General features: G+C 43.1%; 1 protein-coding gene across 2 annotated transcripts in view; it reads right to left on the reverse strand.

Annotated features, from left to right (window-relative positions):
• The window catches only part of LOC120296759 (von Willebrand factor A domain-containing protein 8-like), a 51,156-nt gene extending 36,322 nt beyond the window's left edge, over window positions 1–14,834 (reverse strand). Inside the window, exons 1-5 of one of the 2 annotated variants that reach the window (XM_039318721.1) lie at window positions 14,498–14,637; window positions 12,227–12,350; window positions 10,622–10,699; window positions 3,428–3,558; window positions 1,860–1,970 (exon numbers count right to left, since the gene is read on the reverse strand). In XM_039318721.1, the coding sequence (XP_039174655.1) occupies window positions 1,860–1,970; window positions 3,428–3,511 (195 nt within the window). In that variant the 5' untranslated portion in view covers window positions 3,512–3,558; window positions 10,622–10,699; window positions 12,227–12,350; window positions 14,498–14,637. Of the gene's footprint in view, window positions 1–1,859; window positions 1,971–3,427; window positions 3,559–10,621; window positions 10,700–12,226; window positions 12,351–14,497 lie in introns of both variants that reach the window. The other variant, XM_039318720.1, reaches the window with a different exon arrangement.
• Window positions 14,835–18,755: the final 3,921 nt, after the last annotated feature.

The raw sequence follows: 18,755 nt of genomic DNA on the forward strand, positions 1-18,755 counted from the left end.
AAGCTCTTCTCCAAAGCGCCTGAAGGCAGGACAAGAAGCAATGGATGGAAACTAATCAAGGAGAGAAGCAACCTGGAACTAAGGAGAAACTTCTTGACAGTTAGAACAATTAACCAGTGGAACAACCTGCCTCCAGAAGCAGTAAATGCTCCAACACTGGAAGTTTTTAAGAAGAGATTGGACAGCCATTTGTCTGAATTGGTGTAGGGTTTCTTGCCTGAAAAGGGGGTTGGACTAGAAGACCCCCAAGATCCCTTCCAATGTTGTTATTCTATTCCTATTCTATTCTATTCTATTCTATTCTATTCTATTCTATTCTATTCTATTCTATATTCCAATATTTATTCTATTCTATTCTATTCTATATTCCAATATTTATTCTATTCTATTCTATTCTATTCTATACTATTCTATATTCCAATATTTATTCTATTCTATTCTATATTCCAATATTTATTCTATTCTATTCTATTCTATTCTATTCTATATTCCAATATTTATTCTATTCTATTCTATTCTATTCTATATTCCAATATTTATTCTATTCTATTCTATATTCCAATATTTATTCTATTCTATTCTATTCTATTCTATTCTATATTCCAATATTTATTCTATTCTATTCTATTCTATTCTATTCTATTCTATATTCCAATATTTATTCTATTCTATTCTATTCTATTCTATATTCCAATATTTATTCTATTCTATTCTATTCTATTCTATATTCCAATATTTATTCTATTCTATTCTATATTCCAATATTTATTCTATTCTATTCTATTCTATTCTATTCTATATTCCAATATTTATTCTATTCTATTCTATTCTATTCTATTCTATTCTATTCTATTCTATTCTATTCTATTCTATTCTATTCTATTCTATTCCTATTCAAGATGGGAAGGATGGGGGCAAGATGGATATAGGAAGGAGTTAAGTCTTCTCTTAGTCCAACAATCAGACTTAGAACTGAATCTTAGAATTGCATAAACAGCAGTAGCAAACGCCTATATTAATGGCTTGAATATACATGAACCCATATGTGTGTGTGTGTGTGTTAAATTCAGATATTGCCCACAAAGAATTAAAGGGAGATTAGTATAGCTATTTCGAGCTATTTAGCTCTCATCAGCTAACCATACCCTTCTGAGATTCGAACCCGGGCCGGTTGCACGTTAGGCAGCTGGAGCTGGATTAACCTCTAGGCCACGGGTCCTCTTTGCTTTTGTCAGCTGTACCAGGGAGGAGAGATTAGGTGTTTTCTGGTGAAAGCCGTCTAACAGAGCACCTGGTCTACCCAAATATGGGACGGAGCAATCTGCTATTGCTTTCGCCTGAAACTCTGAACGGTCACTAAATGAACGATTGTTAAGATGAGAACGACCTGTTAAAGTGGGGAAGGCATATTAAAATTAGAGCAGAAGGAATTTGCAGGGGGGGGGGGAAGCCAAATTAAGAAAGCAAAAATGAAACACGGATCCTTACTGGACGTTCCTGCCTTGGAAACCCCCCCCCCCAAAGCGAAACTTGCGCAACTAAAAAGCTACCATTTTCCTTTCAAAACATTTGCGACGTACAAAACCGTTTCCCATCGAGTTGAAACATACACACACACCTGATTTATCTAGCTAAGGTTGTGCTCCGCTGATTCAGAATAAGGCAACAGAGTTTAAAACAGGATTTGCTCATGGCTCTTGTCACAGATTTCAAGCCCTGTTGCCTCTAAAACGTCCAAGAGATACAGCTGTTCTCCCAACGGTGAAATCCGACAGGTGGACCGGTCAGTTTCTACAGGTGAACCCTTTGGGTTTGTAGCAAATAAATCCAGAAGGGCGAAAGCGAGTTTTGCTACTCACTTGATCAATGTAGAAGGCAGTGCCGGCTCGGATCTCCCGTCGTTGTTTGAGATCGGTTTCGGTCGTGTCTCTGGAAAGGGCCATATATTCCACTTCTCTTTTGGTCAGTTCCTACAGAAAGTGGGATTTTATTGGACAAGGCAAATATTTATAAGCTGCAGAATTTAACCCCAAATTATTCCACGCAGCACAAGCCCAAACCGCCACCGAATTGGAAGGAAATCTAAGGCTGAAGAAACGGTTGCAGGAATTGAGTGCGTCTAGTTTCACGAAAAGAAGGACTAGGGGTGACATGAAAGCCAGGGTTCCAATATTTCGGGGGGGGGGCTTTTACAGAAAAAAAGGGGGTCAACCTATTCCCCTGAAGGCAGAACAAGAATCAACGGATGGATATTAATCAAGCGGAAAACCAACCAGGAACTAAAAAGAAACTTCCTGACATTTAGAACAATTAACCAGTGGAACCACCTGCCTCCAGAAGCGGTGAATGCTCCAACATTGGAAGTCTTTAAGGAGAGACTGGACAGCCATTTGTCTGAAATGGTATAGGGTTTCCTGCCTGAGCAGGGGGTTGGACTAGATGACCTCCAAGGTCCCTCCCAACTTTATTATTACTATTATTACCAGGGCTTTTTTTTCCTCATTTCTTGCCTGTTTACTCAAAAAGAAAACCAGCTAAATTCAATTACTGGAGGTTTTTAAGAAGAGACTGGACAGCCATTTGTCCGAAATGGTATAGGGTTTCCTGCCTGAGCAGGGGGGTTGGACTAGATGACCTCCAAGATCCCTTCCAACATTATTATTATTATTATTATTATTATTATTATTATTATTATTATTATTATTATTATTGATCATCGCACAGTCAGCCAGATGTTCAGACTGGATTTGGCATTTTGTCTACCTATCGAGTCCTTACCCAGAATCTGGGATAGGCAGATGTGGATGTTTGATGGTATTACAGATTATTATTATTATTATTATTATTATTATTATTATTATTATTATTATTATTATTACTACTACTACTACTACTACTACTACTATTATTACCAAAAAAGTCAGGTTGCTTCCTGATAAAACACCTTTGGGACAACCAAGATCTGGATGATTGACAATTGCCATCAACATTAATTTCCTGCATGCAAAATTAACCTCATGCAAGAAGCTTCTCTTGGATTTTTTTTTGGGGGGGGGGGGGAATAGCTGACTGGGGAATTCTGGGAGTTGAAGTCCAGACATCTCAAAGTTGCCAAAGGGTGAGAAACTCTGATGAAAATCTCCCCAAAACCGGTGGTGGGATTCAGCTGGTCCTCAACGCTTCGGCAGAACCGGTAGCTAATGTTTTGTTGCCCAGCAGGCCCAGAATGGACTTCCGGAAGCAGCATCCACACAGAAAACCGGTTGTTCCCCTGTTTGAATCCCACCACTGGATGGATGGATGGATGGATGGATGGATGGATGGATGGATGGATGGATAAGGTAGATAGAACGGACGTCCGGAAGCGGCATCCACGCAGAGAACTGGTTGTTCCCCTATTTGAATCCCTCCACGGCCCAAACCTTACCAGGTATTGCATGGCAATCGAACGCCGAAGCGGTCCCGGAGGTCCAATCAGGAAAACATCTTGCCCCAGGAGATCCTTCTGCATGATCCATCTGAGATGCTGGATCACAGACTGAGCCAGGGAATCTGAAACTGAATGCAAGGACGGTCGTGTGAACTTCTGTCCAATTTCAGGACACTGCAACCATCGTAAGTACATGCCTCCGAATTTTGATCACGTGACCCTGGGGGATGCTGCAAGGGCTATCAGTGAAAAACGTCATAAATTCCTTTTTTTCCCGTGCTGTGTCACTTTGAATGGAACGAAATCAACTGTTTTAAGTAGAGGACCGTTTGCATCCTTCGTTTCGCCTAAAAATAACTTTCAGACTCCTTTGAATTTCTTTTTCTCCTTCCTACTCTAGGTAAGTGCTTGACCTCCTCTTTGGACGAAGCCGGCCCATTTGCACGGACGACCCTCCATCTCTGCAACAGATTTGCTATTGCTGAAGGAAAAGTCTTCATCAGGGTCCGGTCCAAGCCAGGGATAAACAAAATGGAGACTGCTTTAGAAAGAAGATTGCAGTTGGTTGAAGAGGAGAGCCAGACAGAAAGATAGCTCTGGCAGAAAAGAGAGTGAGCACATGCAGGGAGTGGGTTTTTATACCCTCTGGAGCAGCGGTTCTCAACCTATGGGTCGCGACCCCATTTGGGGTCGAACGACCATTTTACGGGGGTCGCCAAACAATGCGATCCGCCATTTTTCCCCCTTAGGGGACCGTGCCGCGCATGCGCGCCGCGCATGGGGGCCGCCCCCCGCGCATGCGCGCCACGTCCGTGTGGCCGGGGGTCGCCGTATGAAAAGGTTGAGAACCACTGCTCTGGAGCCTTTTGTTTGGGGTTGTTTCCTGTTCCTGTTTGAGGCTTTGTATTTCCTGTATCATGTATTCTGACCTGTGTCCCTTTGGCATCTGTGAGTTAATCCTATTACGTCCTGTCTTAGAGTTTGAGTGGGGTATGTAGATTTGAGGTGTCTTTGTCTTCTTAATGTTCTAGCTGGAGGCTTCTAACCTTCCTGGATTATTTACATCTGCATTTGTGCAGAGCTGGTTTCTGCTTGGGGGGAGGGAGACCTGGGGCTATTAAGAAAAGGCATGCTTTTCTGCCTCTTTAAGATCCTTTGAGGAAATATATTTTTCTGCCCTTTTAATATTTCCTTCTGGGGGGGGGGCTGACATCCCACACTATCATATTGTTTTCCATGGACTGCATGAAAACTAACTCTCCATTTATTTATTTGTGGCGATGCCCTTCCTTTCCCATGGTTAATTTCTTCCCTGTTGGACAGAAGCAGCTGCGAGGGAAAAAGAGCACGGATACGATGAAATCGGGAATCGCATTCTGTGGGCAGGAACCAAGGAACGGAGTGTGTCACCCTCAGGAAACAAGTACACAACTTCACTAGAGTAAAGGGGAAAGAAAAACAAAGCAACAACTGAAGAACAGGAGACTAGGGAAGAGTGCAATCCCTAGGAGAGGCAAGGGCTTTTGTGCGAATTGCAAATGCACAACTGCAAATACACACGTTGACCTTGTCGGAAAGCCCGACGTCCCAGGATTGCCTAGAGCACCTGAAAGAGGTTCTCATGACAAATGTGAATTATAGCTTACCACAGTTCGTTTAGTGACCGTTCAAAGTTACAACGGCAGCGGAAAAAGGGACTTAGGACGATTTTTCAGACTTGCGACCGTTGAGGTATCCCCACAGTCACCTGTTTTACATTCAGATGCTTGGCAGCTGACTCATATTTATGACCGTTTTAATGTCCCCCTTTTACAACCTTCTGCAACTCAGCAGAAACCAGCTTTTAGAAACGCAGATGTAATAATCCATTCAGGAAGGTTGGAGCCCTCCAGCTAGAAGCTGAAGAGATCAGGAAGACAAAGGCCCTTAAAACCTACATACCCCACCCAAACTCTAAGACAGGACATAATAGGATTAACCCACAGATGCCAAAGGGGCACACTCAGACTCAGGTCAAAGTACATGACACAGGAAATACAAAGCCTCAAAAGGAACAGGAAACAACTCCAAACAAAAGCCCAAGAGGGTATTAAAAACCCACTCCCTATTACATGTGCTCTCTCTTTTCTTCCAGAGCCATCTTTCTGTCTGGCTCCCCTCTTCAATAAACAACTTTCTTTCCAAAGCAGTCCTCCATTTTATTTATTCCCAGCTTGGACCGGACCCTGATGAAGATTTTTCCTTCAACAGTCCAACCAGTTTTATCCCACCACAATCACACAAGTCACCTGCCCTCCTGCTTGATGATCCTCAACATCACACTGCATGACAAGATCCGATATCGAATACCGAGGACATAAGACCCTGGAGGCAGAGTTATTCCACAACTCAAGCAACAGATCAATAGTGAGGGAAGTTAGCCCAGAGAAGGAAATATTAAAAGGGCAGAAAAATATATATTTTCCTCAAAAGGACTTTTTAAAACCAAACCTGGCCCCAAATCTATCTCTCTGCCCCAAGCAAGAGCTAGCCCCATACAAATGCAGATGTAAAACCATCAGAAAGTTGAAGCCAGAGCACTCAAGAAGACAAAGAGAACATCTGCATGCCCCACCCAAACTCTAAGAGTCATTAGCCCCATCACCTGGGAAGCAGGATATGATAATAGGATTAAACCACAGATATCAAGGCCTAGAAAAACACTCAGAAATAGCCTCAAGGTTCATGCCACAGGAACAGGAAACTATTCCAAACAAGGCTAGAGGGGGTATAAAAACCTACTGCCCATGTGCTCAACTCCTCTTTCTTCTCCTCTGCTCCTTCCTGCAAGGACCATCTTTCTGCTTCTCCAATAAACCGTAACCTTCTTCCCAAAACAGTCGCCATGTTGCTTATTTATTCCCGGCTTGGATGAACCAGGATGAAGACTTTACTTCTGACAATAGTAAACCCAATCTGGTTTGAGAAATTGATCTACCTCCATACTCACTCTGAGCTTCTTGGGATCTACTTAAGATTCATTAACCTTCAGAGGTTCATCAACATCTACACCATCTAACCAACCAATCTAGAAAACGGAATGGGATTTGCAACACTATAACAAGTGAATTTCTTTTCAGAAGTTAGTGACTCTAAAATTAAACTGCCCAATTGACAAATGCCTGAAGAGCAGTCCTAAATGTTGGTTTGATTTGATGAAGTGCTTCAGACCCACCCCCTTTTCCCTCCACCCCCCCGGTCCTCAATTATTATTTATTTTAGCACTTATTAAATTTGTTTGCCGATCATCTCTCCACAAGGATGACTCGGGATGGCTTTTACGAAGCCTATGTGACTCTGTATATTATAAGATAATTCTCAACTGTGGGTCATGTCTCTTAATCTGAATTTCCAGCTTCAGGGCTTTGTAGACCAGTGGTTCTCAACCTTTTTAATGCCACGACCCCCCCCCCAACCGGTCATAAGTCGAGGACTACTCAACCGGTCGTAAGTCGAGGACTACTCAAGTGGTGCAGCACTGTTTGCAGAATGGGACTTTTGGCGGGCTCAGCAGGGCAGAGACAGCCTGGACAATTCCTATTGGCTTTTGAAAGCCAATAGAATTAGACTCTATTCAAGAGAGTCTATTCTATTGGCTTTCAAAAGCCAATAGAATAAAAGGGAGTAGCACAGCTAAGGAAAAGGGGGAAAAAATGGCGGACTACGTTGTTTGGTGACCCCCATGAAATGGTCGCTCGACCCCAAATGGGGTCCCGACCTACAGGTTGAGAACCACTGTTGTAGACAGTGAGACAACATCAACAATCTTAACTCTGGCCTTAAATCTCACAGATTTTTACATTGCTAAAGGACTTGCAACTCTAATAGAAATCTTTTTTTTGCAATATAACTGAATGCTGCTAGCAAATTAGTAAGTTTAGTTCGTTCTATTTTAGCTACAGTTTGAAGAAAAGAAATTGGATTGCACTTAAGAAAGGCCTAAAATAGAAACTAAATTTAAAACGATCTTTCATGAAGAACAGAACATAAATGAGACAAATGCTGTTCTGAAAACAAGAATATTCCAAAGGCTGAAGGAGATAGCCGGTTAAACCCCCAAATGCATTTGTGGCTTTCTACTTATCTTCATTTATCTAATATTTAGTCTAGAATTTTAATCCTTTGTTTGCGTCTAACAGAACAGCTTCTAGGCACTGCTTAAGGTCACAAATATTTAGTTGAGCTTATTTATAGAATTCATCAATGCAGCTAAGGAGCCCAGAACAGTAAAAAAGTTTCCTCTTTCAACAGTTCTTCTAGGTATTTTATCTTGTTTCATTTCAACAGCCTTTCTGCTCTCTCTCCACTCTTCAGAAATCTTGGTGTTTGTTTTGTAAAAAAATCATTTTAAGAAAACTCGCGATAACAATTCTCTCCTTGCTTTAAACATCACAAAGAACTAGATCTTATTAGAAACATTTTATTTGCAAATGGACCTCAGCGAAGCGCAAACCAAAATCAACCTGGAAACACATAAAATACATTTAATGTAACGAAGCCTTGCATTAAATAAACACAGGTCATGTAAAATTAAAACCTAAAATTGACACAAACTTCCAGGTCCCCCCACCGTAAAACCATGATTTTTTTGTTGTTGTTAAAATCATTACCACCAGTCTTGATTTTGATATGTAAGCATCCAGCATTTAAAACAAATTCTTCAGTTTAATATTTATTAAACTAATATCTATTTCTGCATTTATGACGCAGCATAATATCAATTATGCTGCATCATAAATGCAGAAATAGATATTAAAATTTCCAAGATGCCTGAACCACAAGGATAAATCACCAAAAAAAGCTTAGTATATCTATCTTAAAATGCCACTCATGATATCAGATTCAACTTGAATCAAAGCTATTCCGCTTTTAACATTATGGGTAAATTGGTGGAGCAAGCGCCAATAAAGTTAATTATTTTTGAAAGTGGTAATTGTGCTCCATCTCTATAAAGGGGTGTCGTGTGAATGCTTTGCCTTTAAATTGTCGTGCAAAAAATAAATCTATGTGATTGCTAGGAACTGAAAACAATTTGATAGCACATAATCAATCAAAATCTATCCCTAAAATCTTATTGTATGGTGAAAAAGTTGGCTGACGGGGCGAGGTAAATAAATAACTTTTGACCGGTATTCATTTTGTTGAGTGTGCTCTCTACAGGACTGTGAAAATCTTAAAAGCTACTCTTTGCCAATTTTCAGCCACTGTTTTGCGAGCCAACGTCTGCATTAAAGAAATTGCTAATCTCTGTAATCTGGTTTATGAGAGATTACGAGGAAATGGATATTTGAACAGTCACATTTTTTAAAAAAAGTGACCTGTGAGTAAATGGGTAGAAAAAAAAATTGCAATCCACTATATAACTAATGCAATTGCCTGCTTTAATTGGATGGGATTGTTAGAAGTATTAATTATCGTAGCCATCCAAAAAGGATAGGTCACTTAGATGAGGATTACAAAGCTCACTTTAAGTTGTAGCTATGGTGGGAATAAAACAACTAAGAGGGTTTGGTCCGAGTCCAAAATGCAACATTTCATTTAGTGACCGTTCCAAGTTACGACAGAACTGAAAAAAGTGACTTATAATCATTTTTCACACGGCCACTGCAGCATCCCTGGGGTTATGTGATTTACAATCGGACACTTGGCAACTGACTCATATGTATGACGGTTGCAGCGTCCCGGGGGTCACGTGACACCCTTTTGTGAACTTCTGACGAGCAAAGTCAACGGGGGAATCAGGATTCGCTTAACGACCGCCTTACTGACTCTTAACAACTGCAGGGATTCACTTGTGACAAGATGGTAAAATGGGGCAAAAGTCACTTAACTGTCTCACTTAGCGACAAAAATGGTCGTTAAACCAAGGACAACCTGCACTGAATGAAAATTTGTGGAGCAAATGCGTATTGAACCTAGTTGTGTTGTGCTATTTATTTGCTGCATTTTTTTTCATGCTGTCTTCTCTGCAAGGCGTTCTGAGTTTTCACTAACACGTTAACATCGCAACAACCACAGATAGATAGATAGATAGATAGATAGATAGATAGATAGATAGATAGATAGATAGATTGATAGATAGATAGATAGATTTCTGCCTGACATTTTAGAAGATGGAGAACCTGACTACATTCAACTGGAGTTTGGTGACCAGCTGAATATTGTTTGGTCAATTTTATTTATGGTAGAACAACATTTCTGACGTTCTGGTATTCTGTGCACCAAGGATTATGCAATAAAATATATTCAGCTAGACTAGGGGTAGGTGACCTTGGCTCTTTTATGACTGGTGGACTTCAACTCCCAGAATTCCTGAGCCAGCCATGCTGAGGGGAAAGGGAGAGGTTTCCAAGCTGAGCCATGCTGGCTCAGGAATTCTGGGAGTTGAAGTCCGTGAGTCATAAAAAGGCCAAGTTGGAAGACCCCTGTCTTAAATCTAACCAACAAAATGGAGGCTGGCTGAGGAATTCTGGGAGTTGAAGTCCACAAGTCATCAAAGGGCCAAGTTGGAGGACCCCTGGGCTACTTGAATGTGTTCTACCTTGGAAGACCGCTTAGACTGATTTCAACGGACCCCAGAAATACAAGAGTAACAATAATTTCAAAGAAAACAGGGTGACCAACAATAAAAGTAACTGAATTCAACATTTAATACAGCATTGAATTGTGTCCTGGAGAGTTATCCTAGTTCAATGGTAGGCAACCTTGACTCTTTTATGACTCATGGACTTCAGCTCCCAGAATTCCTGAGCCAGCCATGCTGAGGGGAAAGGGAGAGGTTTCCAAGCTGAGCCATGCTGGCTCAGGAATTCTGGGAGTTGAAGTCCACCAGTCACGAAGGGGCCATAGTTCCCCCATGCTGGCTGAGGAATTCTGGGAGTTGAAGTCCACCAGTCATAAAAGAGCCAAGGTTGAGGACCTCTGATATAGGACAGGGGTGGGGAACCTTGGCTCTTTTATAACTCGTGGACTTCAACTCCCAGAATTCCTGAGCCAGCCATGCTGAGGGGAAAGGGAGAGTTTCCGTGCTTAGCCATGCTGGCTCAGGAATTCTGGGAGTTGAAGTCCACGAGTCATAAAAGAGCCAAGGTTGCCTACCCCTGGACTAGACTTTTACTTAGAGGTTAATTTTAAGATAATACTGCTTCTTACTGTAGTTCACTGGGATCAGTTCTGGGTTTTGGGGCTTTCTGAGTTTGTAGGATACGTCTCCGATATTAACAGTATCACCTGAAAGGGAGAAATAATACGGTAGTTATTTATCGTTGCTTACACATAGGCAGAAACACATACTTTTTCTCTCTGTTGTCCATCTAATATGTAATAATAATAATAAATATTATTATTTATTATTATTATTACTGCAAATATATATTGAAAAGAATTGTCAGTATTGTAATGTCAACAGCTATTCAGTAAGAAACATGCTAAAAGGGTCAAAATACATTGCAAAGTATCTTGCTTTAAAAAAAAAGGCTTGTCCAAAGACAAATACAGTACGGACAGCTGGGACCATAATAAAAATAGAGGGAAAACCGTGCCAGGTTTATCCGTAATCTTTCCTAACGACGTTGATTTGAGCGCTTGTTCCAGTAAAAAAATCAATATCAACGTCTCCGTGCATTTTATTTGAGAGGTTAAATTATTCCATTATGCCCAAGCTGAAACCTGGGGGAGTGATAAGTTTAAAATAGGTTTAGTTTTCCATTATGGAAAGCAGAGCGTTTATTCCACACAATTAGAAACACGGCAATTAGGACTGGAATTTGGGTCGCTAGGCAATGCAGTCATAAAGACGGTGTGGGTTTGTGTTGACAAGCACCGACTGTCCTGGTTACCACTTAACCCTAGGATCGTGTGGGTCATTAAGCAGGAAGAGGTGGGAATGACAGACGAGGCTGGGCAGGTTTCCGGGTGCTTGTGAGAAGATAGCAGAGACCACTGGACATTGGGATCACATCGCCGCAGCCATCTGCAACATCGTGATTGTAAGCCAGAGGCACTGAGTATTCAGATTGTGATCACATGATGGTGTAGCTGCAACGGTCACAAAATCACGGACTTTGAATAAGCAGTCTTAACTCAAGGGCTACCTGTCAGGTATCACACGCTGGGGGTTACCTGTAAGCCCTAGAATACTGTAGTTTTAGAAAATTCCTCAGGAACATTTGGGTTCCAATCACATAGGCAAGATAGCCTCGCCTGTTTTATACTCTGTGCCACTTCTCTGTGGTCCCTGGATTTTAAGGTGACCAACTTTTTTGCAATGAAAAGGAGGACACAAATAAATTGAAGAAAAAAAATATCGTAAATAAAAGAACCATTTTATTCATTGCAACAATAATACAGACAACTTGCATGTGCAAAGTTTGCCAGCCGGGTGTTTTGGCGCGCTCAGCAGCAATTCCTATTGGCTTTCGAAAGCCAATAGTGGGAGTAGCACAGCTCATGCAAAAGTTGAAAACAAAACCCATCAAAAAAAGATGCCGGAACGCCGTTCTGAGCATTCTATGAGGGGAAAAAAACCCTGCAGATTAGTCTTCAAATATCGAAAAGGAGGACATGAAGGAGGACACTTTTTGAGGGAGGACAGAACTTACAAAAGGAGGACTGTCCTCCCTAAAGGAGGACGGTTGGTCACCTTATGGATTTTCACAGGCGGCAGCCTGACACTGTGTGAAGGCTTTTGAGCAATGGAGAAAGGGCCCAGGGCAGACAGCAAAAGCGTGGAAGAACATATACCCATATTATTCTCACCTTTGCCCTCCCCCTGTGGACACCCAGCCACTCAGAAAGCCAGGCAGAGAGGCTCTTTGCACAGCGGGTTCATTTTCAGAAAGCATGTGACCGACAATCAGTAAAGATTAAAGTAAACACGGATCTAGCAGAAGGAGAAAAAGAAGGCTGCCTGTCAAAGTTGTTGCAACATGTGGGCCTGTCACCACAAACCCACAGTTGGCAAACCACATTTCAGCCTACGCGTGATGCACGCCCAGCATGGGTTGGGTCAATTGTGTTTCACCGTGGGATAAATTCATTGTGAGAAGCGGCAGTGAGTACAAGGTGCTCCCCCCCCCCGCCCCCAGTGCTAGATTCTTCTTTGAAGGAATTGTAGCTTTCCTGTTTCTCCACCAGTCCCGAGAATAGTGGCTGTCTTCACACAACAGGGCGCCCAGAACACTTAATAGACCGACTTCTAGTTTTGGGCCACACAAGGGCCCACATCGTGCTCTACCTATTAAGTTTTTATGTTCCATCTCTCCATACATATCTATTATCAAGTGGGGAAAAGGAGGAAGGGTCACCACTGAGAGATAGAAAAAGTCACAAAAGAAAGTCAAAGAAAATTCAGAAAGAAGGAAGGAAGGTCACCATTGAGAGAAAGTTACAAAGAATGTCAAGAAGGAAGGAAGGAAGGAAGGAAGGAAGGAAGGAAGGAAGGAAGGAAGGAAGGAAGGAAGGAAGGAAGGAAAAGGTCACCATTGAGAGAGAGAGAGAGAGAGAGAGAGAGAGAGAAGAAAGGTAACCATTAAGAGATAAAGTTGCGAAAGAAAGGAAGGAAGGAAGGAAGGAGGAAAGGAAAAGGTCACCATGGGGGGGGAGGAGAGAGAGAGAGAGAGAGAAAGGTAACCATTGAGAGATAAAGTTGTGAAAGGAAGGAAGGAAGGAAGGAAGGAAGGAAGGAAGGAAGGAAGGAAAGGAAGAAAGGAAGAAGAAAGGAAGAAAGAGGGAGGAAAGGAAAAGGTCACCATTGACACGGAGAGAGAGAGTTGCAAAAGAAAGTCAGAAAGTAAGGAAGGAAAGAGAAAGAGAGAAAGAGGGAGGAAAGGTAACCATTGAAATATAAAGTTGCGAAAGAAAGAAAGAAAGAAAGAAAGAAAGAAAGAAAGAAAGAAAGAAAGAAAGAAAGAGGGAGGAAAGGAAAAGGTTACCATTGACACACACAGAGACAGAGAGAGTTGCAAAAGAAAGTCAGAAAGTAAGGAAGGAAAGAGAGAGAAAGAAAGAGGGAGGAAAGGTAACCATTGAAATATAAAGTTGCAAAAGAAAGAAAGAAAGAGGGAGGAAAGGAAAAGGTTACCATTGACACACACACAGAGAGAGTTGCAAAAGAAAGTCAGAAAGTAAGGAAGGAAAGAGAGAAAGCGAGAGAAAGAGGGAGGAAAGGTAACCATTGAAATATAAAGTCGCGAAAGAAAGAAAGAAAGAAAGAGGGAGGAAAGGAAAAGGTTACCATTGACACACACACAGACAGAGAGAGAGTTGCAAAAGAAAGTCAGAAAGTAAGGAAGGAAAGAGAGAAAGCGAGAGAAAGAGGGAGGAAAGGTAACCATTGAAATATAAAGTCGCGAAAGAAAGAAAGAAAGAAAGAAAGAAAGAAAGAAAGAAAGAAAGAAAGAAAGAAAGAAAGAAAGAAAGAAAGAGGGAGGAAAGGAAAAGGTTACCATTGACGCACACAGAGACAGAGAGAGTTGCAAAAGAAAGTCAGAAAGTAAGGAAGGAAAGAGAGAGAGAGAGAGAAAGAGGGAGGAAAGGTAACCATTGAAATATAAAGTTGAGAAAGAAAGAAAGAGAGAGAGAGAGAGAGAGAGAGAGAGAGAGGGAGGGAGGGAGGGAGGGAGGAAAGGAAAAGGTTACCATTGACACACACAGAGAGAGAGAGTTGCAAAAGAAAGTCAGAAAGTAAGGAAGGAAAGAGAGAAAGCGAGAGAAAGAGGGAGGAAAGGTAACCATTGAAATATAAAGTTCCGAAAGAAAGAAAGAAAGAAAGAAAGAAAGAAAGAAAGAAAGAAAGAAAGAAAGAAAGAAAGAAAGACGGAGGGCCAGAAGTCCCCAGCCTCTCCAGCTGACCTCTCCGCCCCCCCCCCATCGTAAAGCAGCCCCTTCCCCACCCCGAAGCCCCCTCCCCCTCCAGAGAGAGCCAAATCCTCGCCCTGCAGGCTCTCCGGGGCGCCCGCCTTCTCCTCCTCCTCCTCCCCCTCCTCCCCCCGGGCAGGACGAAAGGCCTCCCGGGGGAGCCCGCCTTACCTTGGCCGCCTGTCCCGCCGTGCGAGGCCCGGAATCCGCCGCCCCGCAGCCCGGCCACCTGCTGCAGGAGGAGTCGAACCCGGCGGGCGGCCGAGGAGCCCCCGCAGGGCCCGCCACCGCCGCTCGCCTTGCCCAGGAACGCCACCCGGGCCTGCATGGTCAGAGGAGGCCCTGGGGGACAAGGTCCGTCGCTGCACCGCCTCCGCCGGGAAACGCCGACGCCGCTTTTCAGGGCCGGGCCGGGCCGGGCCGGGCGCTGCCGGGGAGGCGCCCAGCCCGGGAGGAGGAGGACGCTTCCTTCCAGCCGGGCGGGAGGAGGAGGGGTCCCGGCTGGGTCTTTCCTCCCCGGGGGGATCGAGGAGGTGGCCGGGTTGAAGGGGGCTCCGCTGGTCCTTTGGACCCAGCCAGGAATGGGGAGGGGGGGCCAGAGAGGGAAGGGAGGGAGGGTCCCCATTGAAATAGAGAGAAAGGAGAGAGCAAGAAATACAGAGAGAATCACGAGAAAAAGAAATGAGTCATGAGAGAGAGAGAGACACACACACGGAAGGGAAGAAAGGTCACCATTGAAATAGATCAGTGGTTCTCAACCTGTGGGTCGGGACCCCATTTGTGGTCGAATGACCATTTCACGGGGGTCACCAAACCACGCTGTCTGCCATTTTTTTCCCTTTTCCCTAGCTGTCCTACTCCCTCTTATTGGTGGCCACACCCACTTGGGGGTCACCACAACATGGGGAACTATATTATGGGGTCACCGCATTAGAAAGGTTGAGAACCACTGAAATAGAGAGATGAGAGAGAGAAAGAAATAGATAATCATGAAAGACGGGGAGAAAATAGAAAGTCACAAAAGAGGGAGAGGAGGGAGGGAGGAAGGAAGGAAGGAAGGAGGTGGGAATAAGAGGATGGGAGGAATGAAGGAAAAGAAAGGAAGGAAGAAATAGAAAGTCACAAAAGAGAGAGAGAAGGAAGGAAGGAGATGGGAATAAGAGGGAGGAATGACAGAAAAGAAAGGAAGGAAGAAATAGAAAGTCACAAAAGGGAGAGAGAAGGAAGGAAGGAGATGGGAATAAGAGGAAGGGAGGAACGAAGGAAAAGAAAGGAAGGAAGAAATAGAAAGTCACAAAAGGGAGAGGGAAGGAAGGAGATGGGAATAAGAGGAAGGGAGGAATGAAGGAAAAGGAAGGAAGAAATAGAAAGTCACAAAAGGGAGAGAGAAGGAAGGAAGGAGATGGGAATAAGAGGAAGGGAGAAAGGAAGGAAAAGAAAGGAAGAAAGATATAGAAAGTCACAAAAGGGAGAGAGAAGGAAGGAAGGAGATGGGAATAAGGAAGGGAGGAATGAAGGAAAAGAAAGGAAGGAAGAAATAGAATCTCACAAAAGAGGGAGGGTCAGAAGAAAAAAAGGGAAGGAAAAAGAAAGGAAGGAAGAAATAGAAAGTCAAAAGAGAGAAGGGAGGGTCACCACTGAAATAGAGAGATAGTTGAGAGAGAGAAATAGAAAATCATGAAAAACAGGGAGGAAGTAGAAAGTCACAAAAGATAGGGAGAGAGACAGAAGGAAAGGAAGGAAAGAATGAGGGAATGGGAGGAAGGAAGGCGGGAGGGAGGGAGAGAAAGAAAGTCACAAAAGACAGACGAAGGAAGGAAAAGAAAGGAAATAGAAAGTCAAAAGAAAAGAAAGAAAGAAAAAGAAAGAAAAGGAAGGAAAAGAAAGAAAGGAAGAAATAGAAAGTAACAAAAGAGAAAGACAGAAGGGAGGAAGGGTCACTATTGAAATAGAAAGTTGAGAGGGAGAGAGAAGAAGAAGAAAGAAAGAAAGAAAGAAAGAAATTCATTTTTTGGTTGCCTTCCCTGCAAGGTGCCCAAATTTTAGCATTGCACCAAGGAATAGCACACTGCCCAGAGGGAGAATCTGCCTTGAAAAGCTCAGGAAGGGGTGCGGGGGGGGGAGGCACTCTAGAAAGAGAAGAGCAACAAAGATGATTAGGGGGCTGGAGGCTGAAACATACAAAAAACAGTTGCAGGAATTGGGGATGTCTAGTTTAATGAGAAGGACTAGGGGCGACACGAAAGCAGGATTTCAGTATTTAAGGGGCCACAAAGAAGGGGGGGGTCAACCTGTTCTCCAAAGCACCTGGAGGCAGGACTACCTGTAGAACAATCATGGGAAGAGAATATCCTGAAATAGAACTAAAAACAAACCCAGATAGGTTAATCTCCCAACAGAGTAAATAGAAAACAGTTAAGAAAAGAGGATATGAAAGCTGCTTGGGACACAGAGAAAAAAAAAGTGGGTAGGATTACACTAATGAGAAATATGAAAAGGTAAGCTTGGTACAATGGAAGGTGTGAGATTCCGTGGGTGAGAAAAAAAGTCATGAGTGAATAATTACAGGGGGAAAAAACGAGTGCAAGAGAAACTGAGTCATGTGCATATTGAACAAGTGACGACAAACGAGTGGTTGAAGAGAGCCGGGAGCAGCTCAGATTAAAAATGGCTGAGAAAATGCAGTGTGATTTTGACAGACGGTTTAAAAAACTGATTTGGAAATGGATGAAGAGAACTGGACAAGGCCTCCACAGCAGAGTGAAGGGAACTGAAAATAAAAATGATGAAAATGATTTTGAATAAGACAGGAGTGAGGCAATGCTGGAGGACGTCGTTCAGAGATCTTTTTTGAGATTGACTGTGATGTGCTGATGAATAGAACGGAAAGAGAGGCCATTAAATCTTTTGTGTCCAAGAAAAAAACAAAATTGTCAAAAAGTCATAAGGAGTGTGAGAATGCAGTAAAGTAAATAACAACAACAGCAACAACAATAATAATAGAGTCGGAAGGGACCTTGGAGGTCATCTAATCCAGCCCCCTGCTGAGGCAGGAAACCCTACCCCATTTCAGACAAATGGCTGTCCAGTCTCTTCTTAAAAACTTCCAGTGTTGGAGCATTTGTAACTACAGGTTGTCCTTGACTTAACAATGATTCATTTAGCGACCATTACACCGAGACTGAAAAAAGTGACTTGGCGAACATTTTTCACACTTATGACCATTGCAATGTCCCCATGGTGACAGGATCAACATGGCAACCGGCATGTATTTATGACCGTTGCAGTGTCTCTCGGGATCATGTGATCCCCTTTTTGCAATCTTCTGACAAAGTCAACAGGGAAGCTAGATTCATTAAATGAGCCTGTGACCAACTTCACAACTGCTGTGATTCGTTTAGCAACGGTGGCAAGAAAGCTCATAAAATGGAGCAAAACTCACTTAACCACTGTGTTGCTTTGTTGTTGTTAGTTGCGAAGTCATGTCCAACCCATCGCCACCCCATGGACCACGTTCCTCCAGGTCTTCCTGTCCTCTACCATCTTCTGGAGTCCATTGAAGCTCACGCCTCCTGCTTCAGTGACTCCAGCCACCTCATTCTCTGTCGTCCCCTTCTTCTCTTGCCCTCCATCTCTCCCAGCATCAGGCTCTTCTCCAGTCCTTCCTTCTCATTTGGTGGCCAAAGTACTTGAGTTTCAACTTCAGGATCTGGCCTTCTAAAGAGCAGTTGGGGTTGATCTCCTCTAGGACTGACCAGTTTGATCACCTTGCAGTCCGGGAGACTCGCAGGAGTCTTCTCCAGCACCATAATTCAGAGGCCTCCATTCTTTGGCACTCAACCTTTCTTGTGGTCCAACTTTCACAGCCCTACATGGCAACTGGGAAAACCATGACCTGGACTATACATACTTTTGTTGGCAGGGTGATGTCTCTAGTTTTTAGTATGCTGTCTAGATTTGCCATAGCTTTCCTCCCCAGGAGCAAGCGTCTTTTAATTTCTTGGCCGCAGTCCCTGTGTCACTTAGCAATGGACAATTTGGGCTCAACTGTGGTCGTAAGAAAAGGACTCCCTGTACAGCTGGAGCAATGTGAAAATGGAGATGTAAAGTCTTCAGGAATGACTGTGCAGCTTGTTGAAGGTGTGTGAGGCCCACACCTGTACTTGTCCCTTGGCAGAATGCCATTATTATTCCCTTCCATAATAGGAAAGGTAATAAAACTGAATGGCACCGAAGGAGTATCCATTTCTTAATTGTGCCTGGGAAAGTGGTTGACCGAATTCTAATTGAACAGGAACAAGAAGTGACAAGGTACATTTCATTATCCAGGACGGAGAAAGAGCGATGCAATTGATCTTCCAGATCTGTATGTTCTCGTCAACTTCTAGCTTGGATGCAAGCTACGCACACGATAACATGGGGAATTATT

Source organism: Crotalus tigris, unplaced genomic scaffold (assembly GCF_016545835.1).
Source record: "Crotalus tigris isolate CLP2741 ecotype Arizona unplaced genomic scaffold, ASM1654583v1 scf7180000021472.79164, whole genome shotgun sequence".
Classification (NCBI taxonomy): domain Eukaryota; kingdom Metazoa; phylum Chordata; class Lepidosauria; order Squamata; family Viperidae; genus Crotalus; species Crotalus tigris.